The 26,240-nt window shown below is 36.2% G+C and overlaps 1 protein-coding gene across 1 annotated transcript in view; it reads right to left on the bottom strand.

Annotated features, from left to right (window-relative positions):
* The window catches only part of LOC150104547 (Ig-like and fibronectin type-III domain-containing protein 1), a 548,674-nt gene that overhangs the window by 498,253 nt on the left and 24,181 nt on the right, over nt 1–26,240 (bottom strand). Inside the window, exon 3 of the mRNA XM_090395576.1 lies at nt 1,571–1,780. Coding sequence (XP_090251702.1) covers nt 1,571–1,661 — 91 coding nt within the window. The 5' untranslated portion in view covers nt 1,662–1,780. The remainder of the gene's footprint in view (nt 1–1,570; nt 1,781–26,240) is intronic.

Genomic DNA, 26,240 nt, shown 5'->3' with positions numbered 1-26,240 from the left:
TGCTAGAAAACGTATTTTATTGCATAGTCTTATGATAAATGTGTCAAATAACCCAAGAAATATTTCTATATGACATAAATAGTAGTAGCAATAATAATAAAAATAATAAAGAGCCCTTAAAACCTGATATTGTTACTAATATCAGATTTTTAAAAGCGCTTTTTTCATATTTTTGCAATATATTTTTTCATGATATTTTTGCTATTACAAATATGATATTTCGTTATTTTATTTATCTAATTTGCTACATTCTTTAGTGGGTAGATCCATTATTATAGTGGATCTATTATTCTCTTTAAAATTAACAAATTATATTTGCTGCAACAAGATATGCAGCGCATTGTAAATTATATGGATCCCCATTTTCTTGAATACCAACATTAAAGCAAAGGGGATGTACACAAAATTGTAACTAATAGTACTAAAATTAGGGTGTGTGTGCAACAAAGGTGTTAGTCGATCGGTTCTTGTGACTGAGGTAAAAATAGTGCGTCCGAGAAAGCAACTGTGAAGTAATTATTAGAAAATGGAAACGTTATGGTGAAAAGAAGGAATGATACAGCCGTGCCTACCACAAACTGGTGAAATAAGACTGCCATGGAAAACGGTTGTGCGTTCCTTGTATTACATGAGTGGACTACTTCTATCAAACCCAAGTTTTGGGCATACAAGCCTTCCGGTTTTGTGGAAAAAATTATTAAATATTAAAAGGTTAGGTTGGATTGGTTATAATTATGGCTGAAGCAACTAACGCTACGTGACTAGTATAGCGTGTCTGTTGCGTTTGTTCTCTGGCCGATTTGCCTGTTTTGCGAATAAGTACGCCTGCAACCTTCATATGTAACCTGATATGCGCTTTGGATTTGAAACACCTTGCAGGGACGGGAAGAATTACTAGCAATTCTGATGTGCTGGCGTTGGCAGCTTATGAGAATGAAGATCGAGTATACACATAATAAATTACAATGTCATACTTCGCGGACTACGGTGACGTGATGTTAAAATGGGGTTGCAAAGTACAGAAAATAACAAGGAAGGTTTCCAATCCCTATCTCATCTGGTTTAAATTGATGCCATTACATTTTTTTGGTCTTGTTTTGAATTAGCTTTGTTTTCTAGTGCAGATCTCTCTTATTAATTTGAGTAATGCATGATTTTCATTATCCGGTGTGAGAGAAGCTACCTATTAATTTAAAGCATGAACTAACTTGGAAGAAATTCAGTTGAGTGTTTGAAACAAGATGAGTTCTAGAGTTGTCTGATCTTTGGCCCACACAGCAATTAAATGTTCTGAATCTTTCAGAACATTTGATGGGTGAGATCGAGATTAAAAATAAGTATCCTCAATATACCAAAGCAACAACTGAATAATGACTCGACAATCGATTCAGCTCAATTTGTTGTGCACAATTTAATAGTGTGTAGTAAAATTCTGTATGAATGTTTTATATATTTCAGTAAGTGATCCACTATAATCTGATTTGGATTTTAGCAATAAATTTAATTAAACATTTCATTTTAATCAAATTTAATTTAGACAAACAATCTAATTAAAACTGCCATTACTTACCATCTACGACTTTGTCGCTTTGTAAGCCAGTAAGAAATAATATTATTGCTATTCGATAACACATCATTTCAACTGAACTTGGCATCCCCATGGAATGCTTGCCTTTATAGCTTTGTTTTTTCTAAATAATGAGGAAAAACTGTATTTTTCTAATTTCTTCTAGCAAGGAAAACGTAGCTTAACTGGATTCTTAAAATACGATCAGCACACCTGCATTTTAAAAGAAAGAAATAAAACAATATAACTATTTGTTGACATGAATATCTAAACATTAATTATTTGCTTATAAAGAATTTGGATATATTATTATTAGATACTATTAATATATGCCACAATGACGATTCCCAAATGTTCTAATTATTTTAGCAACAATAAACATATCTCATGATCCTCATAATTCGATCAAATATGAGTGGATGGGTTGGTGTTGGACTTTAACTACGTTATTAACCGTGTGGGTTTTAATAAAAAATTTAATATGTCTGGATGATTTTGGTAGAAGATAAATTTAAGGGAGTACAAACCCTATCACAACCTTATGAGAAAGGCTGTGTCACTTTCAGTTGAAAAACGATTTCTTGAGTTCTAAATGGGGATTCTTGTCTTTCCAACCAAAGAACAACCGTAGGGACTGCACAACGAAGGCCTTAATCTGATAAATATTGCTAATGAGTATCTTTAAAAATATTCATTGCTGAAGTTATTGTCAATGCTTCACCAAAAAGATGTGAATCAATCAAGCATGCGTACATGGATATCTTGCAATTATTCTTTCAGAGAAAATCATAAAATCAGATGAGTATTGCAAAATTTATCTTAAAATATCGAACAAAAACTGAAATAGTTATGCAGCCAAAAAGGATATTCGTTGTGCATGAACAAGTACAATAAACTAAAAAAACACGAATTGATTCAAAACGGCATTTCGTGATATGGCAATGACGCAATGAAGATGGAACATAAGCAGAAATTCCCCAGGAGTTCCACAGAGCAATTTTGTTTAGAATATGATTGTTTCATAATTTGTATATGTATATATTTTTTGGAATATGACTGGAGGAACGGTGATTTTGCCTTTTTCCTTGAAGCATAATAACATCCTCTTTACATTAAACAGAACTTCGAATTTGCATTTGTATTTTAATGCGGTCCGCACGGTTAGCCTAGTGGCTGTGCACTTTGTAATTGTATTCCTGGGGGAAGGAGTGTCCTAGGTTCGATTCCCGTCGCCGACGTGTGGAGCTTAAGGATCTCCTTCAGCCATAGCCAAGTTAGCCGGTCTTGGGCGTATTCAACAGGGTTTTTTCCACAGTTTATCCTGGGGTTTTCTCTCCCGACAGGCAAACCGATCCCGTGAACACACCCTTCGACAGACGTGGGATACTACCGGAAATAAGGCAACCAACTTATTCTGCGGGATTATCGGTTAGGGAAACTTGCGAAGTAAAATGTATAGGCCTGCGCGAAAGCGTAACATACGATGATGATTTTAATACGGAACAGCCGAAACATTTGAAATCTAGAGAACAGAAAGATAATCCACTTAAGACAATTTCAGTTTTTGTTCTAGAACAATAACAAATTATATCATTATATTGCTATCTTGTGAAAGACAGACAGACAGAGAGGGAGCTGTTATCTTTGAGCTTACGAGCTCGTATATCATGAGAACCGTTTAATGTAGAAATATCCCCCTACTTTCTTTCTTTGGCATTTCTTTTCCATCGACAACGGACAAAGCTGAAAAAATTATAATTATATATAATTATAATTTTATATAATTATAACCCGAAAACAAACAGTACTTGGGTCTCTTTTGTGGTTTTCAAATATCTTTCTACTTATTTTTTTCTGTAAAAATGGAAAATGTGTACAAGAAAATACACTACATTTTCGAAAATGTAAGTGAGAGCTATTGTACATAGTTTTTAATAAATAAAATTTTTCGTTTCTAATTTAAGGAATGAAGTAAAAACGAAAGAATTAAACCTTCAAGGAAAGAAAAATTCTATACAATTTAGTGTTAATAACTTGGGTAATATCGGCTTGTTGTTTTATACAGTATATTACTACAAAGCAGAGACAAGTATGTGGGGTGAGGAATCGGTTTAGCAAGGTAGCTATTAGAAAGTGTTTGACTCATCTGCTGATTATCCCCCATACCCTTGCACCGAGTCGTTCGATCTTGGCTGTGGTTGCCTTTCATTCAGACACACAATCCTCCCCCCCTCCCCCCCCCCCCCAAAAAGGCGCCTCAAAAACCCATCTTAGTTTGCACATAGAGGAGTTCATTCCGTGGCAACTTAAATATCTCCTGTTGAAAGATTTTTTCCAATTCCTAATAATAAACTGGGACACAGAAAATCTTCAACAAAACTATGAAACAAAAACATGTTTGTGAAATGAGAAATCTGAGTTGATAATGAGTTTTGTGTTCTTGTTTATGCATGAATATTGGCAATATTATTACTATAAATACCACTATCCTAAAGAAATTGGACAAAGACAGAAATCCCATTTACTTTTTGACGTTTCTTGTAATAAATGCAGGCTTTAATTACATTTTGAAAATTATGATGCTGAATTATTTTTTTTTCTTCTTATCTCTTCTGGCCCGAGACAGGTCGAACTTCTCATGAATGGCAGTTTCTCCTGTGTTATATTTCTCATCTTCTGGCAAACCTATTGAGTTTGCATTTTTATCGTTTATTATTTATTTTGTCTTCAATCATGCATTCTGATTGTGTGACCAAAGTTATTTTGGTTATTTTCCCGTGTCTCGGCTCCATCATGGGTAGTGGGAATAATGATTTAATCACAGAGCTTTAGTTTTGTGCAGTTAAATAATTTCACTTTTTCCATATATTCGTAATTTAGTTATCTGACATATTCAGATCGTGTTTAATTGTTGCAGTTATTGCAAAATTTAATGACATACGTCATTTTAATGACATACATCAATGCACCTCACTACTTAAATATATTTATTGCACTATTACTTGATTGTTTAAAATCAAGCAACACTTCAAACTTATGATTCTAAAATGCATCTAATTCAACTACTTTAATTTTTCAACTGAACTTTAATGGACTAAGTATTCTGTTGTTTAATCTTAGAAGCAGCAACGAAACGAAGATTCTCTTCACTTCTTCAACAAGCTTTCATTTATCTGTTATAAATGCTTGGGGCCCCTCCAAATTCTTGTGCCCCAAGTTTTTGAGATGTCGTCACAGTACCGTAATTCCGCCACTGCCTTGAAGAGGAAATAAATTTAAGTATTCTTAACTGCACAGCGCAAAGTAACGTACCTGAATTGAGCCACAATCAGTTGTTCAGTTGACGTTGCAGCTTTTGCCTTACTCCGCTGAAATATCCGATACTGAAAGATAACGTTCTCTCAGCAAAAATGTTAGTAATTAGACACTGAACTCTTTAGTATTTTATACTGGGAATCACAAGATGCGAACTAACTCATCAACAGCATGATGAATATTTTCACTTATTTTGTTTTACACTAACTGGCTGCATCCAATATTGTTCACTGTGCGCACTCATTAGAAGGGAACAGGGCGAGGATAAAAGGGAAAATGTCTTAGTCATGTCAGTGACATGAGGAAACAAGCTATGAGGAAATAAGAAACGGCTATATGGGCGATTCGATGTGGTTTTCAGGGCGAAACAAATATTTGTCTTAAATCCCCCTTACCTCTAAAATTATACAAAAACAAACGCAGAAAAAAGAGTGCTCTGTTTACCTACTTTTACGATAATTTCGAAGGTAAGAAGCTATTGTCCTTTGAAAATATCAGCCTATAATGAATACTTTCACTACACTGGGAAAAACCAAAGAACAGATGAAAATTAGTCGTAATTCTGAAAGCAGTAATATCGTGTGTATATATACAAATAATGAGAATAGAATGAGCTTCTTGTCGTGCGTAAACTGGCAAAATACTGTTGACCAAACCTAAAAGTTCTTTTCATTCGCCGGGGTATACTGTTAAATCCACGCAAAATGCATATATAATAATAATAATAATATGTAACTGCTTCAAACATGACTAAAGCTCTTTGTTTAATAAATGCCGTAAGTCCCTGATGTACCGTTTTCACTAGGAAAACGTGAGGTTAAAATTTCCGGGTGTGGCCGCAACACCGAAGCAAAATACCAGGATGTTCGATTAGGTTTGACATCATTGTATTTTATTTTTACCCAAATAATATTTGGGTATTTAAATCTACTGTTTAGATTTCAAAAATGTTTGACTAATCCTTTTAAAAGAATTGCTATTCAACGTTCGGCTTAAAATTAGATTATCACTTAAACCATTTCTAGCTTTAATGAATTATTGAAGCGTGCATCTGTTTGATGTAAAATCATAATACAGCGTGAAAATATTTCCACAAATATGAAATTCATTTCCTATTTCACTTTATAATGCTCAAACAAATAACTAAATAATCATTACTCTTTAACCCATTTTAATTTTTGTAAATAAAATAAACTGCCTTGTTCTTACTATATCTTATTATGTTATTCTCGAGATTTTGTGCAGTTCACTTTCTCCTTATCTAAGTTTATATTGCGAGAAAGATAATACAGTATATATATGTAAATAACTCTCGAATATGTATTCTTGAATCTTACTTGATCAAAATGTATCAGTTAGAAGCTCATTCTTATAATTAATACCACAACTATTGTTTTATGAAAAGTGAATGCCTGATGAACTATTGCGTAAGTGGTAAATTAAAATAAATTCTTTAATTTTTTTATTTCACAGAGAAGGTAGGTAATACTCTTAATCCTAACTTTTTTTTTTTTTTTTGTGGAACCAGTTAGTCACTCAACCTGTCTTCACCTCTCACTATCGCCCAAGGTGAGTGCATTTCCACAGCGTGTGAAATGAGAGACAGTATTCTAATTATTTATTTCTACGTACTTGAATCTGCGGGTCTTTTTTTAGTTGCGGAGTTTTAAAAAAAGCCTATTAACCCAAGTCGAAGATTGACTAATTTTGCTAAAAAGACCAAGAGAAAAAAACAGTAAGCAAATAGGAATTCTGTTCATAATGTTCGTCATTCTGCTGATGATTATCGACTAATGTCTAAACTACGTAGGCTTTTTCTAAAAAATTCAATTCTACTTTTTACAGTTTTAACACTTTCCAACGATAGCTAATATCTGGTCATCACTTGCTGAAAATTTATTAGTTTCACGCGGTTTTGTTTACGATGTCTCTGTTAATGGGTGCGTATTCTCGGATCGATTCATTTGTTTTTCAGTAACCAAAAGGAAAGATTTTGCTCCGGAATTTCAAAAAGGTGAAAGAATCGCCCACTTAAAATTCCTCCCACTACACGGGAAAATGCGAATGTGGGTTTTTTCCAATAAAGTGACACATAGTGAAAATGTTGAGCCAGAAATGTATAAATTATATTAAATATTACGATACTTATCGATGATGATGATGATAAAAGTAATTTACGGAAGGAAAAATTCCAGCAACTTCGTATAATAACTGAACGAAAGCCAAATTCCTATTTCCGATGGTTATCGATCAGAGAAGTAGAGGCTTACTTCGAATGGGCAAGAAAAGTTCACATTGTGAGGGAAAAGTGACAACTAAAATTGTAAGTTTAACTTTCACTTTCTTTATGAATTATGTAAAATAAGAAGAACAGGATTTTAGTTGAAAAAATTGTTTTCTTTTGGATTATTTGTTCAGTAAATTTTAACCTATCATTACGATAGCCAATTCATCTCTTTCTGACACTGAATACGGACATTACCTTTCTAGTGATATTAATCGTTGTTTAAAATACGTTGGCTAATGCTTTGCCACAGTCAAGACAAAGAACTGCTCCTCCCTTCCTCCTTCAAAGGCGCTGGTTGAATTGATTGAGGTTACAGCACAAGCAACTAACACTTCAAGTCTAATTGTGTTTGTTCAATTGTACGCATTAACAAACATAATTGTATGCATTCCTCGGTTGGTTTGCCTGTTTCGTGAGATGAAAAGCTATTACCGTTTTCTTATTATCTGCTTCCTTCTATTCTTCTTATCTTCCTGGAGTACGCAATACATCTTCATTTCTTCCCTAATAGCATGGTTGGACGAATATTTCCGATCCTCGTACCGCAGTGGCTGACGGGTATGAATATTTGTGCCCATCACACACATTAAGATGAAATGAATCTGCCACTTAACAGCGGATGTCTGAAATGGCTTGAAAAAGTTCAGTCATTAGGGCAGAGTTTCTGGATTATTTATCTTTGATCTACCTACTGTGCTCATGTACAACAGGTTGCTAAACTTTCCTGGATTACGTTTACATTAAAAATGTAAAAAAAGCAGTATTTTAGACAGTTACCTACGATATCCCATTTGAAGATAATGTATACTAATATGCATAAAGCATTCTCTCTCTCTCTGAGATGGTATTCACATAATATCTCTCAAAGTAGTATTTGAAAGTGGTACCGACACCTGTCAATGAAATAAAATTTATAAAAAAAAAACTTGCATTTGAAAATTAATAAAAGAAGAAATATTACGCCATTAAGTTATTATGCAAATAAATATTATTTGCACTTTAAGCGATAAAAGAACATTTGTTTTGTATCCGTTATTGATTCATTTATTTTAATGATGGCGATCTGTGTGTGAAATGAACTAAAGCTGATGTAAAGACCAAAAGAGCTTTCATTAAAACTTCCAAAAAAACAAGTATAAAAATGTATTACTCTACAATATTAAACGTCACCCAGCATTAACAAAATAACGCAGTTAACAAACTATTCGCTCAGTTGGTCACAGGAAAAGTATAAACAGCAGTTAAGAGGGATCGTTATTATAGTAGTAGCGCATTCGAAGAACAAGTTTTCTTTATTTCAAAAGAGAGGCACATTTTTTTTATCACTAAGGAAAGAAGAACTGAAATATAATATACAGGAAGTTGCTAAGGTAAAGAAAAATTTTCCTAATCATTTAGCCACAGTTTTAGAAGTATGACGCTAAGAAATGCAGAAGGGTAGAAGATAGTCCTGATAAGTTATTTTATTTTTATTATTATTTATTTACTTAATTTTACTTAATACTTTATTAAAATAAACTATTACGATTACCTTCTAATTTAGAATGAAACATAATGATGTATATTCCTATTGTCACACTTTGCCTATACTTCTTACTATGAAGTATAGGCAAAGTGTGCAAGAGGTAATCAATATCCCTTGAATCAACTGTACATCTGTGTATTGACTGGCACGTAGAGAGGAACATTAACAAAGAAGTACTATCATGGAATGCTATATCAGTGGCCCATCTATTTGTGAACGTTGGGGAGAACTTGAATTCAAAGTAAACTATAGAAACATCATAGTCAAGAAAACATGCAGAGAAAAACCTGAAAACTTAACACCAAAAGACCAAATGTTGCGCACTTTAATTCCAGGATTTAAGTCTGCCGGAATTCATTCGGGTTATTTGTAGGACACTATGTAAGGAGGTACGATTTCTGCAGCTTTTATTACGCGGTTTCTACGAAAGAGTAGCTGTATATAAACAAAATGCCAACCATGGCAATTACCAACGCAGACTGGAGAGCGACGAATCATCCCCCACAGTTGTCCAATGGAATGAGCGAGTAGCTTGGAATATAAGGTATTGGTTTGAGACTGACTTCTTACAGGGACATTGACTTTGGGTCGTAGTGCCCAAAAAGGTTTGCAAGACTCAATACATTACAATGTCACAATATCGACTTCAGTATCATATCGCAAAATGGTTTGAAGAAAGTGATATGAAAAACAATTTCACTGCCTGCACAGTGTCTCCATCTTAACTCAATAATGAACTGAAATATTAGGTGAAATCAATACCATTGCGTCATACAATAACGCATGTTGTCAGTAAGTAAGCCAGTCTCATTCAGAGGGATTTTTTTTTCAGAGATTTTTCATCCGGAAAAACAGTCAAATCGTCGGACAGAAGAACAAACGCAATTAGAAGAATTAATACAAGAGGCCTCACAATCTTAACTGCTTCAATCCTTCTTCTGCAGCTTTTCCCACTTAAGTAGGGTCGCTGTTTGTAGCGAGTCTCCACCACAACCTTTTGTCTTGGGCTGTAGCCACATCCAAGTTCTTCATCCTCAAGTGCTCATCCACCATCTCCTCCATCTCTTCTTTGGCCTCCCGCGCTTCCTCCTCCCCTGCACATCCATCTGCATGACCTTTCTTCCCACATACTCTTCCTCCCTCATCACATGACCAAACCATCTCAACCTTGCCTCCTGTATCTTTCCTCCTAAGTTCGTAACTTTCACCGTTTCCCTTACGCAGTCGTTTCTCAGACGATCCTTTCTGGTCACACCGCACATCCACCTAAGCATTCTCATCTTCGCTACCTCCATCCTGCTGATGTTATTTTTCCTCAGGGCCACAGTTTCCATAGCATACGTCATAGCTGGTCTCACTACTGTCCTGTAGATTTTGCCTTTTAGATTGATCGGCACCCTCTTATCGCATAGCACTCCCGCCATCTCTCTCTCCAGTTCCTCCATCCTGGTTGAACCTAAGTATCTAAAGTCACTGACCTTCTTGATGACATTTCCTTCCAGCTCCAGATCTGTCTCCTGGCTGCCATCCACTTTGCAACACATATACTCGGTCTTACTTCTGCTCAGTCTCATACCTCTCTCTTCCAGTACTTTCCTCCAACTTTCCAGTTTAGCTGCCACTTCTCTTGATTCTGCACACAGCACAATGTCATCTGCATACAACATAGTCCAAGGCGCGTCTTCTCTCACCTCCTCCGTCACCACCTCCATCACAATATTAAACAGAAACGGACTTAATGCTGACCCTTGATGCAAGCCAACTGTCACTGGAAAACTTTCTGTCTCTTTCAGGCAGGTCCGAACTCTTGTCTTCACATTTCTGTACATCTCCTGCACCAGCCTGACATATTTCTCCGGTACCTTCTTCTCCCTCAGACACCTTCAGGCTTCTTGCCTTGGCACTCTATCATACGCTTCTCCAGATCAATAAATACTAGATGTAGCTCCCGTTGCTTCTCTCGAAACTTTTCGGTCATCTGCCGTAACCCAAAGATAGCATCTGTCGTCGATCGACCAGTTAGTCCAACAAATACTAATTGTAGAACTAACATCAATAGTGCATGTAAAGGAAGAATGCTCTTCGCTTTATGCCACCTGATAATAAGGGCTGCGGGAGACATGCTTATGAAAAAGAAAATCTGTATGACATCGTAATCCGTATTATTGCCGTAAGATAACAAACGTACAGTTTGAAGTTATGAAGAAATGAAGAATGTTGGAAGAGAGTGGAAAACTCGTTGCTGACACATCTTTCATTTGTAATAACCGAAAGTGGAAAAATAAGATCAATTATAGATATGCATTTAAGTCTTTAATGGAAGATGAGCTACAAAAATTGGATTTGAAGAAAAGTTTTGAGTGGTTTGTACGGTTAGGAGACCCGCAAAGAGCGAAACAAAGGAACAATGTGAGGAAGATGAGCTGGAAAAAATGAAATGAAGAGGGGGAAATATTCATCAAATCTGCATACAGTGATGCTTAAGGTGAAAAAGTCTTAAATGACCAGGTAGAAAAGTAAGGAGAGTGATTAGGAATTCGATTTTGATCAGAAAGTCGGAGGTTTCAATTAGTGAAAATGAATGTAACGCCGAATTAAATTTCATTTGGGGTGAGATGAGAGAGAGAGAGAGAGCTGTGAAGTTTATTTCTTTATCTCGCAAGTATGCTTAGGTTTGGCTTGCTTGTCACTTGAAAAAGAAAAAAAAAATGAAAGTGGAAGGACAAAATCTGAATATTTTAAGTTGCTGTGCACGTTGTAAAACATCTGGCTACTCCCAAGTGTGGCCTTGGCAGTGTCCTCCACATACTACTACGTAGTTTCCTCCAAGAGCACTTCGCAGACCAGTTAACAATGAGATTATTTACTACATAAGTCAGATAGCTTTGGCGACTTGAGTTTACGTTGGTGGAACAAAAATGTGTTAAAATCTGATGACACTACCCAGCAATTAATTTTTAATGATTAAAATAAAACTTTATTATGAGATGTGAAAAAAATGTAGTTGGAGAAAATAAGCAAATAATACAAAAGCGTACACAAACTTAGCTATCGATACACCCAACCTATCAAGAGAGTTACCACGACAGCCATTACTAAGCCGCACTAAAGCAAATGATGGAGCGTTCTTATTACGCGAATCATTACTTAAAAACTCGTTTTAAGAAGCATATTATAAGTCCACCACGTTTATTTGATAAAGATATTCAACAGGACACACAGCCTAGAAATATGCATCGCTAAATCCTGTAAGAACTATAGCACTTTGAGATACTTAAAACCACTTTAAAAATGTCTTTCTCATCTTTGGCAACAACAATAATAATAAACTTACTGTTCATATAATCAGGAAATCCACTCCAGACTCGCACAATCAGAAACTATTATCAATAAACAAGTTCATATTTTCAGTAATCGTCCCTCATAATCTGCAAACAGAGTATCCCTATGACACTGCGTTATAAAATCCGCTATTTATATACTTATGTGAAATAAATAAAAACACGTAAAAAATACATACAGGCATAACTCAGTCACACGATACTTTAGGTTCCAGACCACCGTCGTATGCGAATCTCTCTCTCTCTCTCTCTCTCTCTCTCTCTCTCTCTCTCTTTTCCAGCATGTAATTGTGTAATAACGTTTTTAAGCAGCAATATATGTACGCGTAAATGCCGTAAATAGAGGATTAATTTACGTCATTTACGCAAAAGAAAAGTTTACAATAATTTTCGCAAACGTAAAAGTTATTCTGAATAGTTTGGCTTAAGGGAACACGCCCACTAATTTGATTATTAATCTACGCCATTGATCGACCTGGTTGGCCGGGTGGTTAGCGTATCCACCCACCAGCCAAAAGGCTGCGGGTTCGAATCCCACCGTCGGCATGGATGTTTGTGATTGTCTGTGAAAATACTAGTGGTGGGGCGGGCGGTAGATGGCGTTGGTGTAGTTGCGGCTCATTGTAATTTGGGGATTGAGTGGTGGTGATAGGGAGCTGTAGAGTAGGCGCCCTCCCCAGATGAGTCTTTGGATTTCCTGGAGGTGTTACATAATAATAATTAAACGTTTTTACATTTTATGGATTACTGTAGTATTAACCAATGTAGCCCTTATCACTTGATCTTTGTTTTTTAACGATTTTAACAACAGTAGTGAGACGTAAGTTTAGCCTGGGCCTATCAAGTGTTAGGTGCACCATCGTCACTAAATTTAATAATTTAAATCTTAATATATGATGTAATAGATTTACGTCTCTTTTCACTTTCAGTTTTATCTGTAATTATTAAAAACAATAAAATAAAACGATAGTTAAAATCAGTTTATAATTCGTAGCGAAACAGAAATGCAGCGAGAAACGAAGATCCTAAGCCAACAGTTGGTTCATGGGAGCGTCATGTCACTAAAACCGTCGTATGAAGGAGTGCAACAGCGTAAAAATAGGCGTTGGTAGTAAACCGAATGGTCGTAAGGCGGGTTATTATTGTAGTCTAAGTGTAACGTGCATTAAGTATAATGGAGAAAAAAAAACAAAAAACATACCAATAGGTGACAAAAGCGTAGTCCGGTACCACGACACGCATTCTATTGTGGTATCCGACTATGTTTTGTTAATATTAGCATAATGGAGAATTCGAGCTTGCAGACCAGAAGGAGCTCGAAAAAAACAAACAAAAAAAGTCCCATGTTTTGTCTCCAGAACAAGGTTTCCAGATTATGTAGATTATCTGGAAACCGGTCTGGATAGTGGCCCCTTGCCTTTAATACAAAGCATCATACATCTCCTCCAGGAGATGTGCTTTGCATTAAGGGTAAATATTAAGATTAGTGATCAGAGCTTATTCTACTTTTACCATGAGTTGTATTGGTCTTGCACTACGTGCAGGGTCAGCTAGACTTGAAACACTTGCAGGCGCAAACTTGACTTGTTTGTCTGTTTGCTTACTTGGGAAATGGAGTAAAACCAGGTTTAAAATAGCTTGGTATCTTTAACATTTATTATACCCAAGGTAAAATACTTTCTACACACACACACCACACACACACACACACACACACACACACACACACACACACACACACACACACACACACACACACACACACATTATATATATTATATATATATATACAGTAAAACCCCGTTTTTACATTCCCGTAATTTACGTTTTCCTGCCATTTACGTCATTTTCCGTTGGTCCCGTCTTAAGGCCTATTCTTACGATATATTGTTTTCCCGCCCTTAACAACTTGATGTGGACGTTATTTCCCGTGATTTGTCTTTTTTTCTCAAGTGGCAATACTGATTTTCGAATCGATTTCTGCGGAAATCTGCGCATTTCTGTACCCAGATGGCGTTGCTTTCGGCCGTAGTTTCGCTTCCGCCATCACGGTGACTTGCACGCTTGCAGCAGTAATGTAGTTATACCGTGATTTTTCAATCACAGTATAACTGTGATTGAAATTTGCAGAATTTCTGCTACGTAATTTAGCGTGTGAAAGTTGCTTTCAAGTTGCGGTGGTGGATGATCCATGTTAGTAACATGGAGAAAAAAAGACAGAAAATGTATTTCGGTAGAAGAAAAGATGGCAATTCTGCGAAGTGTAGATTGGCATGCCGGAACACGTGTGCATTTAGCAAAAGATGCCATCTTGGACTCTCCGTGTCCACTTTGAACACGATAGTAAAAAACAGGTCAAGCATTGAACTCAATGCAAAGCAATCTGGCGCTATGTCAAAAAAAAAAAAAAAAAAAAACGAAAAGCAAAAACAATGAACAATTAAAAATATTTTTAAATAGATAAATGTAAGTAATTGTAAATTCATTTAGTTTCAGTTATGAAATTTTGTAATCGAGTATGTAGACTCACATATTAGCAATAAGTCATCTTTTAGTCTTTTTTTTTTTAATGATTTTTTACGTTTCCTGCTATTTACACTTTTTTCCATATATATATATATATATATAATAAGCTGACAACTTACTGATAAACATGTATAGCGTAATGAATTTCGTAAGATCGAGGCAACACTGCGCATTGTGACTCAAGTGCACAGGTGTCACGTGGGGATTATGTCAATTCGGTGTGTTCGCCATTGTCCAAAGAACGTATCTACGATTTCATTATGGACTCATTCAAGAAAAAGAGCGAGATGTCAGAAGTCGATGACAACCATTCATAAAAACGGCTGCAGTTAATGGTGATTAATGCACGTCCGTGACGCGAATAAAAGGAATATGTCCAAAGTTTTTTTTTTGTGTGTGTGTGTGTGTGTGTGTGTGTGTGTGTGTGTGTGTGTGTGTGTGTGTGTGTGTGTGTGTGTGTGTGTGTGTGTGTGTGTGTGTGTGTGTGTGTGTGTGTGTGTGATGCACACATTGCTGCAGGATACTATAGAACAGTTTCTAAACATTTGTCATGGGACCTCATTCTCGTCATAAAGCTCCTCCATCACATAAAGATCTGCATACACTGAATGCTTCAAGGTCTGTTGAAAAAGCAAAGTGAGGCTCGAATGGGTTTCGCTTTTTTGGAACATTGGAAGTCACATCATGATGGAGATTCTTTTTTTTTTTTTTTTGACAGAATTGTAACAGATAACGAGAAACAAGTATCAACATTTTTATCCAGAAAGTAAGCATTAACGTTAGTTAATGCTTACTTTCTGGATAAAAAGTGGATAAAAAGCCACTTTTTATCCACTTTCTGGATAAAAAGTGGCATGCTTCTACTTACCAGTAGAAGCATGCCACTTCGCCTAAACAAACTGAAAAATAACACATGAACTACTGTAAGGCGATGAAAAATCACTTCTTGTTTCTGTTAATTCATATTCAATATCCGTATGATATTTCTGTATCAGGCGTTAAACTGTTTGTGTGCTACTTTAATGTATACAGCACTGTGGCAATTGATTTGCATCAGCGACGTTGTTTTAGATTATTTGAAAGTCCGTATTTCAATCGGCATCCATGATAATCGCTTACTGTTTCGTGCACGTGAATGTGAGATTTTAAGAAAAACTCACGTATTTATCTGTGTTTTTAAGAAAATTACACACACATTACTTTTAATTAATTATTTTATTCCAGGTTATAAGTATAAAAAGTCAATTGGTTTTAACATATTGTCTGAAAAACTTTTGCCATCTTACCCCTCGCTCTCCTTGTGAAAGTTGAGTACGCGTTTGGTTTAGCTAGCAAGATTTAGTCTTGTGCATCGTTATGTCTGTTTCTATGCTTTGTGTGATATTGATACAACTCTAAGAAAAGCAAAATTGCGCGTCTTTATAGAATGGAATTGTTCCCTCTGCTCGTGAGGGCGTCGCGAAAATGCCCTTCTGTCGAAAAGGCCTGGTTCGAATCCCCTTAGGGCGTATGAAACTTATCAGCGCTTTTTTAGTTTAAGGTCATTTCGCTGTCCTCATGGCAGTGATAGGATTTTTCTATCCGGAAACTCGAATTTTCCATCCGAGTTTCCATCTTCTGTTTTGGCCAAAAGAAAACACACACTTAACATAATACACTGGCTTCACACCCTTAGTCTCTTCGGCCGCAATTCCATTTAACCCTGAGCAAGTTATTATCTAGTCGTTCGTAAGACGGGAATACCCAAGTCCACTGTGTCAATGTCAGTAACAAGAAGGTTATTTTGGGACATTTTTGCTAAGAGAACAGGTGCACGGGAAGTCTACAACTGAAGCATATCTATTATAATACAAAATGTTGGCCACGTGATCAAAATTTGCTGCAGAGCGGCATGACTTCAATTTTTTTTTAATGTGACTTTCATCCATGAAAAGCTATAAACCTTTATCACATTAGTATCATAGGTAGGCTAATAGATTTTTTTTAATATTTTTATTTTTTACATAATCTGGAAACCATGCTCTAGTGACCAAACATAGAACTTTTCAAGTCCAATTCAGGCATGTAATAAGAAGGCGGTTGTCACACGCTAGGCAATAAAATTCATCTCTACCAAAAGACAATCACGAAGTCATCATTCCCACGGAGGGATTTGGATCCACAGCCTGTTGGCTGGCGAGCGGAAACTAACTACTCTGCCCAACCAGACCGGCTGGCTGGTTGGTGAAGTGACTGACGAATCAGCAATTCGAGACATAAGGAATGAAACTTGGAACACACATTCAGTACCAGAGAAGGCTGGTATGCATTGGTGAATATTAGTCATAAGAAGATCGGGATAAAGTGGTTTTCCAGTAATAAGTCCATGATGAATTTTCAGTGATCAGTCCGAATTCACACAATGAATTGTCCTGTTTCAGAGTATGAATAACGAAACAGTGAAATCACAATGCACGTTCGCGAATATTATGATGTGCGGTTGTATTAGTTTAAGGCGTAGGACGAATCCACTTTAGTGAAGAATACCGAAAAAAAGTACGTGCATTCTGTCAAAACGTCGCCTTGATATCGCTTCGTTGACGATTACTTTATTATTATTAATTTTTTAGATGATAATACGCCTTCGCATTGTAGCAGTCTTGTGAAATGACTAGAACACGTCATGTAAACCCAGTATCATGAACCGCTGATTGACAATTTAATATCAGGAAACTTTTGCCGTATCCTTAAAGCAAAATTATGAAGTCCAAAACTCAAAAATATTTCATTAAGCAATCGTGAAAGTTTGATATCTTGAGAATTCAGTCGATTCTGTGAAAATTACTTGTAAGTTGTTTGCCTGAACATGCAGTCAGCTGGGATTGCTATAAAGTAACAAATACTGGGGGGGGGGGATTATTTATGGTGAGCCAGGACAGAGCTAAACGTAAAATATTAATTGCAACAAGAAATAAAATACTTAATACTTGTAATGAATGATGGACGTGTATTAAAATAAGATTATATTGATATCCGCATACCTATTGAAAACGGCTTTCAAATTTAAACATATCGCTTTTGCACGTAATTTTCAAAGCACTGTAGAATTCCGTAAGCCGTCAAGGGTAACGGATCTAACGAAGCCTTTAAAAAAATATTCGACCACGAAGCTTATGGTTGTATTCGACCATTCCTTTAAAAATGCACATTTCCTCTGATGTTTGAAAAATATAAAGTATCCTCTGAAATTTTCCATGATTGTATATTGCATTAGAGCAGTAGGGTTGGGTTATTGACAAAAATGGTATTTTTTCCACAACGAACGTCTGTGAATGCATTTGTGTAGTCATCGTCAAGTGTTTCATGTCCATTTTTCATTTATATAAAACATACATGAAGTTAAAGTATTTTGAACAACATCATTAAGATGGCAGCTTTTGCTGACATCTAAAACCACTGAGTAGTAAGTAGGTTACTGGAAGTGAAAATTAGCGTCGGTAAGTAAGTCTTGATTATCTAAAAGTCGGTAGTATTGAAGCAGGAGTGAACCAGAAGGCAAAGCTGGCTGTCTTCAATACAATCTATGTCCCCATCCTCACCTATAGTCATGAGAGCTGGGTAATGTCCGAAAGAATGCGGACACGAATCCAAGCGGCTGAAATGAGGTTCCTTTGAGGGATTGCGGGGCTGACAAGACTCGATAGAGTCAGAAGCTCTGCAATTCGGGGAACCCTCAATACTCAACCGCTGCTTCTCCCTGTTGAGAGATCACAGTTACCTCGTCAGAATGTCACAAGAGACGCCCCCCCCAGCAGGTCCTCTTTGCCAAGCCAGAGGGTGGGAGGCCACGCGGAAGGCCAAGGACTCGCTGGATAGATTATGTCCAAAATCTTGGGTGGACACGACTGGGAGTCCCAACAGAACACCTGAGCTTGGTAGCGGAAGATCGTGACCATTAGAAGTCCCTCTTGCAGCTGCTGCCCCCACAACCCAATTAGAAAAGGTGGGCCTTAAAGATGGATGGATGGATTTAAAATAACCAAGAAGAGCATTTTGTCCAAAAAAACTTTGCACTAATAGTCTTTAATAGCTTTAACTTTAATAGTCCACATTTGAGCCGAAGAGGTTTTAACTTGCTATTGAAAATTATTATAAAAAAAGATAACTATACATTATTATTCTATAGTCAAGGGGACAAACATTTGGATTTTTTACTTTCGAGTTTCGAAAGTGACCTCGAGCTTATGAAAATTCAGTTTTCGGCATGAGAATTCCTTTGGTTTTGCGCTACTTAAATAAAATAGGACTCCAAAGATCCCGTATGTTCCGTATTTCATTGAGAATTTCAATGCCCTAACAGCTGTTTCGAATAAAAATATGGAAATAAAATAATAATTTAATTTTTTGCAAAATCAAAATTATTGATTTAAAATATTCAGTGAAATCGAAAGAGTAAGCCATTTTAAATTAAAAATTAATAATAATAATAATAACAACAACATTTCTATTCTACAAGTTTGTCCTCGTTCTCCCACGCATACACCACACACACACGTGTCTGCAAAGATGAAGAAAGAAGACAGTTGAATCTGATGAATATCTTTGTATTCGTCATCACTTGTCATCAAAATTATATGTTTTTTAGTAAAAGCTCGGTGCTTTTTTAAATAATTTGGTAATTCTTTTTTTTTCCTTTGAAAAGCAATACGTACAAAAAGTTTGGCCATCAATGATGAAGTTGGTTGGTATTCAGTGTGACAAGTTGTTTTCTAATTGAAATACTAATAACACAGATGGTTTGACTGCATGAAGGTGACATTGAAAAATCCTGTTTTCTGCCCTTGAAATTCGAAATGAACAACATTTTTAAAGCTCTGCATTAATATGAAACCAACTTTCCGGTGTATATTTAAATTCTATCACAAGGGTTCTGTTAAATAAATTATCAGCTCATTTAATGAATAAATTAATAAATAAAGATGAATAGCAGCATGTCGAACATTTTTGAACGATAAATAAATAACAGCATGGCATTTAATCCACTTAAAGGAACATGGGAATTATCAATTAACAGAAATTGTTCGGTTAGTACGAGAGAGAAGGGAGGGACAAAAAAACAAACAAAAAAAAAACGAATACATATCGTAATCCAACCTTATATAACGAAGTTGAATATGTGCATATGAATTCCAAAGTGCTATACTCATATCGAATGCATCGTATACAACGCATGCCAGACATGCAACTCGTTTTGTTCATCCTGTCAACAGTAGTTATATTGTTTTCCGAACCAAGGGTACTTGTCTCCGAATTTTGCTCGATAACAAAGTTCAACGGCTTTCCTTTTGGAAAGCCGTTGAACTTATAACTCCAGTAGAGTGAGTTGTAAGAAATCACCAAAGGATTACCGATTAGGCTTCGCCATACCTGAAACATAGACAGCAAATTATTCATACATATCACATTGATGGAACTGAAATCCAAGAGATTGATGACGCAAAGGACTTGGGGGTGTTGGCGGATAGAGAGTTGAAGTTCATAGGGCATATTGCTAAGGTATTCAAGATAGCTCATAGGATTACTTGGTTATTGAAAAACACACTAACATGCTGAGATAAAAGAGTTATTATTTCTCTTTATAAGGCGTTAATACGTCCACATCTGGATTACTGTACTCAGGTCTGGTCTCCTGGATTCCTTGGAGATGAAGAAGTGGTAGAAAAGATTCAAAGACAAGTGACCAAGTTGGTGTGTGGTGTAAGGAATGCTCCCTATATTGAGAGATTGAGAGTTTGTGGATTACAGAAGTTGGTTGATAGGCGGAGAAGAGGGGGAGGGTATGGTAGAAACATTTAAGTTGTTAAAATTTTTTATATGATTGATGTAGGGGAAATATTTGAGCAGTGGGACATTAATGGAAGAACAAGAAGTCATTTGCCTGACTCAGTTGTGAGTGATTCGTTTATCAATGAGTCCAAGAAGTGGTATGATAAATATTGTTTGGATAGTTCGGTCTCCGGCGATGAGTCTACTAACTCCATGGAGATGACTGTATAATAATAAAATAATAATAATGACATCACATGACCCAACATTTTCGATTGCCTTCTGTATCAGCCAATAATTAGATTAAATATAAAGTTTTTCTTATTTGTTTGTTTTAATACTATTTCCTTAGGAGCTTTTCATGTTTCTCTTACTATTAAAAACGGTAGGTGTTACCTTTTTTATTTATACAGTTTTACTTATCTACACAATGTGACAGTTAAGTAATGAGACAACGATTATTATATCAAAGCAAAGAACGATATTTGGAATTGTCAATCACAAAAATTCAAAATAATCTTCCTCCAACTCCCTACAACATTTACGTCTGTTCGTACAGTAACATCACATGACCCAGCATTTTCGATTACTTTCTGTGTCAGCCAATAATTAGATTAGATATTAAAGTTTTTCTTGTTTGATTATTCTAAGGCACGGTGGAAACCTCCTTCAGTGTCTGGGTAGCACTGCGTTGGATGTCCTCAATGTCGCAGAAGCGCTCCCCTTTCAAGGCACACTTCATCTCTGGGAAGAGGAAAAAGTCTGTAGGAGCAAAATCTGGCGAATGGATGGGGGAAGGGGGGGGGGGTACTCGATCATTCAGATCGACTTCGAAGCCAGACACTGCTTCACAGTCAGTGTACAGTGTGCGGACGTATTGTCCGCACACTGTGCACTGACAAAAAACCCGTGTTTCCAAGAGAAAAAGTCCGCTTGCCCATGCCAGAGATCGACTAACTCGTGAACTGGTCGAAGAAAGGCTTACAAACAGTTCCTCTATTTGGTGACTACACTTGAATTCAAGTCTATCATCGGGCTGCAGGATGCAATCGCCACTTCCACTGAGCTACACAACTAGTAACTTAAATATTTCTTAGTTAACCACACTCTTACTTAATTTCATGGATGACTTCTTGTTCTTCCATCACTGTCCCACTGCTGAAATATTTCCCTTACATCAATCGTATAAAAACCTTTTAATAACTTAAATTTTTCTACCATATCCCTCTTCTCTGCCTATCAACAATGTAATCCATAAACTCTCAATATAGGGAGCATTCCTTACACCAGACACCAACTTGGTCACTTCTCTCTGAATCTTTTCTACCACTTCCTCATCTCCAAGCAATCCAGGAGACCTGACCAATTGTTGTTATGAAACAGTTCTTTCCTGAACGTCCAGTAAATAATACTGGCCGTTCACTGCGGAGCCCTAAGGAGCAAATTCACGGTGGAAAAAACAATTCCTATTGTCTTGACACGTGATTTTTGTAACCTCTCTTTCTTCTGCTAGGGAGAAGAAGATGCTTTACGCCATTCCATGCTCTGGTGTTTCGTATCCCTCTGTTCTTGTGTGAACGTGCGCAGAACAAACCTCGAATAAATCTTCCTCTTGTGCAAATCTCTTTCTGAGATTAATCTGGCCGTTTCCTTACCGATACCAAGATGTACAGCGAGTAGCCTAGTGAATATTCGCCTGTCATGGATCACAATTTCCTAGCTTTCACCACATTTTCATTTATCCGTGCAGAAACTGGCCATCCATAGCGTGGTTCATCCTCCAGGGACTTCCTCCCCTCTTTAAACATTGAAAACCAGCAAAACTTGTGCACGACTCATACGGTAATCGCTGTAAACTTATTTAGGTCTTGGTACACTTCTGTAGCAGTTTTTCCTAATTTACAGTAAAATTTTATTACATCTCTTTCCTCCATGAAGCGCCTTCTGACACGCTCCACTCCTAAACTCTCACTTCAACGGTTGTCGCACGAAAATTGCAATTGCGATTACAACACACTCTAGAGGTCAAAATTATAAAGAGATTTGTTACTTTTATTCAAATAGCTGTCCTGTAAAAAAATCAATCTCATTATTTAACGGGCACACTGTAAAATCGCTCCATTCGACTTTTCCCTATATGCAAATAAAAGTAAATAACATAATAATAATGCAGGTGCATGCTAACATTGTCTCGATCATAATTTCGATCATTTTGTGGGATGCCGTTTTGTGGAATGAAAAATATTTACTATAAGACCGTAGCAATCCAAGTTCACAGGGAATCGTCGAGATCGACTGTACTATGTAGTTTCACTGAACAAAGGGTACTCTAAATAGGTATGAAGCTTAATTAGCTGAGCTTAACTGCTTAAACAACAGTTTGAAATTGTTCCGAATAAAATTTACAATTGCAAATTCTTCTCGCGAAAACAACTAAAATATCAGTTGTTTTCTCGAGAACTCTCATCAGTGGTGCAACCAGAGGGGGGATCGAAGGGGCCCCTGGCTCCCCCCAAAGAAAAAGGAAAAAAAAAAACACTAGAAAATTTTCCAAAAATGTTTTTCTAATTAGAATTCATTTTCTTTTTTTAATATTGTGTCGTGTCTTCTATTTCTATACTACTTATGAATTAGCGATCGTTTCAGATGCTCAGTCATAGGTCGTATGCGATGCGTAGTGTGTATTCTGAAATAGCCTACTCAACCCCCCCCCACAAGATTAAATCCTGAGTATATAATATCTATAAAAAATGTAAGCCATTCTTGAAAGAACTGTATCACAAGGTGATACTTTTTTCTACAAAAATCGAACAAGTCTGTGAAAGGTTCCATTACATTGCCGCCCAGTTGGCTGCGTGGATAGTTTGCTTTCCAACCAAAAGGTTGCGAGTTCGAATTCCACTGGAAACATGGTCGTTCGAATGTCGCTCACGAGTAGACGCTTTGCGCCACGAAATGAGAGGCCAAAACTGTTTATTAGAGATCTAAAATAGCAAGTTAAGTGCTACTTTAGCACTTAACTTGCTACGCTTGGTCTCTAGAGCTGATAGCTTTAGCCGACCCACACATTAATTGTAAGACAAGCATACACATTTTCATATGCGGAATTATTATTATTATTATTATTTTAGAAACATAACCATGAAACCACCGCCATCTATCATCTATTATCTTTCTCAGATAAGCTCTGCTAAGCTTCGAGGAAGAAATCAGAAATGTCTCCCAAAGAAAGAATATAATACATTATACAGAAAAAAAAACATATATTTATATTATTATTATTATTATTTAAAAATATTATTAACTTGCAAGTAATATTCACAATTGTAATGCATTATAATTATTACTGTATCTATGTATGTAATTTATCTGAGACATAATAAACTGTTTAAACGTGGGGAAAAAATATTAACATTATTATATTATTCATTCATTATACATAAAATTCTGTACAATCTTCATTGTCAATAATAGAAGAACATGTGTTTTAAATACATAATATAAGGGCAAAAAGTATTATAAAAATTTTTAATTGAAATCCAGTATAAAAAATTAACAATGTATGCAGCAATTAGTGCTGAATTTTGTAAAACTTATAAGTTGGAATGTCACTCAAGATGATCATTGTATATGTGTAAATATTTTAGAAATCAACAAAAAAAAATATTATGCGGGCATCTCCATGAAGTCAGTAGACTCATCACCAGAGAACCAAACTATCCACACAATATCTATCATACCTCTTCTTGAACTCATTGACAAACGAAGCACTCGCAGTTGAGTCAGGCAACGCATTATATTCATTCACCACTCTCCAAGCGAAAAATCTAGTCCTTACACCCTTGTTAACCACACTGTTACTTAATTTTCAGGGATAACTTCTTGTTCTTCCCCCCACTGTCCCATTGTTGAAATATTTCCCCTGCTCATAAAAAATTGAAATAATCAGCCAATGCATTTTATTTCCTTGTAGGCAGTAGGCGAGGCCGTTTAACCCAATCTAGCTTTTCAAGACTGAATGGGCAGTTCAATCTCCACTAGCAGCAATCAGAGATAGCTGGCCCATGATTATCACTAATTATGAGCTACAACCAGTGAAGATATGAGCAAAGAATGCTGCCATCTCTTGGTGCCTAACTCTAATAGAATATGTTATTGTCTGAAATAATGTGGGTCCTATGGTCGATTTTGTTGAGTTTAAGGGACGAAAAACCCGAGATTCCAAGAGAAAAAGTCCGCTTGCCCACGTCAGAAATCGACTAACTCGTAAACTGGTTAGTAAATATAAACTGGTTAGTAAATGGTTAGTAACTGCAGCCCGAAGATAGACTTGAACTCAAGTCTATCTTCGGGCTGCAGGATGCAATCGCCACTTCCACTGAGCTACACAACTAGTAACTTAAATATTTCGAGTTAATCACACTCTTACTTAATTTCATAGATGACTTCTTGTTCTTCCATCACTGTCCCACTGTTGAAATCCCCTACATCAATCGTATAAAAATCTTTTAATAACTTAAATTTTTTTCTACCATATCCTTTCTTCTCTGCCTATCAACAATGTAATCCACGCACTCTCAATCTCTGAATATAGGGAGCATTCCTTACACCACACACCAACTTGGTCACTTGTCTCTGAATCTTTTCTACTTCCTCATCTCCAAGCAATTCAGAAGACCTGACCAGAGCACACTAATCCAGATGTGGACGTATTACCGCCTTATAAAGAGAAATAATAACTCCTTTATCTCAGCATGTTAGTGTGTTTTTCAACAACCAAATAATCCTATTAGCTATCTTGGACACCTTAGCAATATGCCGTATAAACTACAACTCTCTATTCACCAACACCCACACGTACATAGCCTCGTCAATCTTTTGGAGTACAGTTCCATCAGTGTGGTACACAGCTTGTAATCGGTTAATTCAAACTATCTGGAAAAATGTTTCAAGCAGTCTCCATTTCTGTTTCAATTCAGTTTGAAATTATACATTGCAATAATTATTTTCCGGCTGATTGCAGTTTAATAAAACTTAGGATCTATAATTCACATTTACTATTGAAGCATAAATATTCATATGGTGCAATTTTTATTTCAATCAGTTCATTTTATCCGCAAAACAACTTCGATTGTGTTAGTAAGTTCGCGCTGGTAGACTAGAATTAAATTAAAGTTGGTATTTAGAATCTCTTAAGTCGTTTTCTTTGGACTATTTATAGGCAAAATGAAATTATGTCAGAGTACATACCTTGTTCTTTATCCTTACTGACAAAACCAGAGCTTGCAAACTGCAGGCTTGGATATGTGGAGAGAATGGCTAAACAAACATTCAAAATTAGGCCTGGTTGAAAGCGACCTAGGGGAGAAGATGGCGGCAGCGCTACTAGGATAATACTCAAAAAGACAGCTGAGATGAGAATAATGGACTGGACTGAAACAGCTCAAGATAGAAAGGAATGGAAGAAGTTGGTACTTGCAAAGAAAAAGCTAAGGAAGAAAAAGACATACCTTGTCCCGCTCCAAATAAATGGAAGTATCATAAATGCACTTGACTATTGACACTCAGATTTTATAAACATCGTTTCATTTCATGTGTATGAAAGTACCACCACCACTAGATACGTAGAACTCTTCGAATAGTGCAAATCTGTCACAGACGAGACAATTCTCGCGAAAATAACTGAAAGTGACAATCGAAAATTCAACTCCCAAGAAAAGGATACTATATGCAAACGATTACAAAAAGAATATAAGCTTAATGTAATTTTCGGCATGTGTAGAGTATTGCATTTATGTTAAACCACTTCTAGATTTAAGAATGCTGGTTAAGATTTTTGTTTCGTTACACCGTAATTTACTATTTAGGATTACT

The sequence above is a fragment of the Typopeltis vanoorti genome, chromosome 7 (assembly GCF_054136105.1).
Source record: "Typopeltis vanoorti isolate ZY-2024b chromosome 7, IOZ_Tvanoo_1.0, whole genome shotgun sequence".
Lineage (NCBI taxonomy): Eukaryota > Metazoa > Arthropoda > Arachnida > Uropygi > Thelyphonidae > Typopeltis > Typopeltis vanoorti.
Note: the sequence above shows the minus strand (reverse complement) of the source record. Positions and strands in the feature narration are given on the sequence as shown.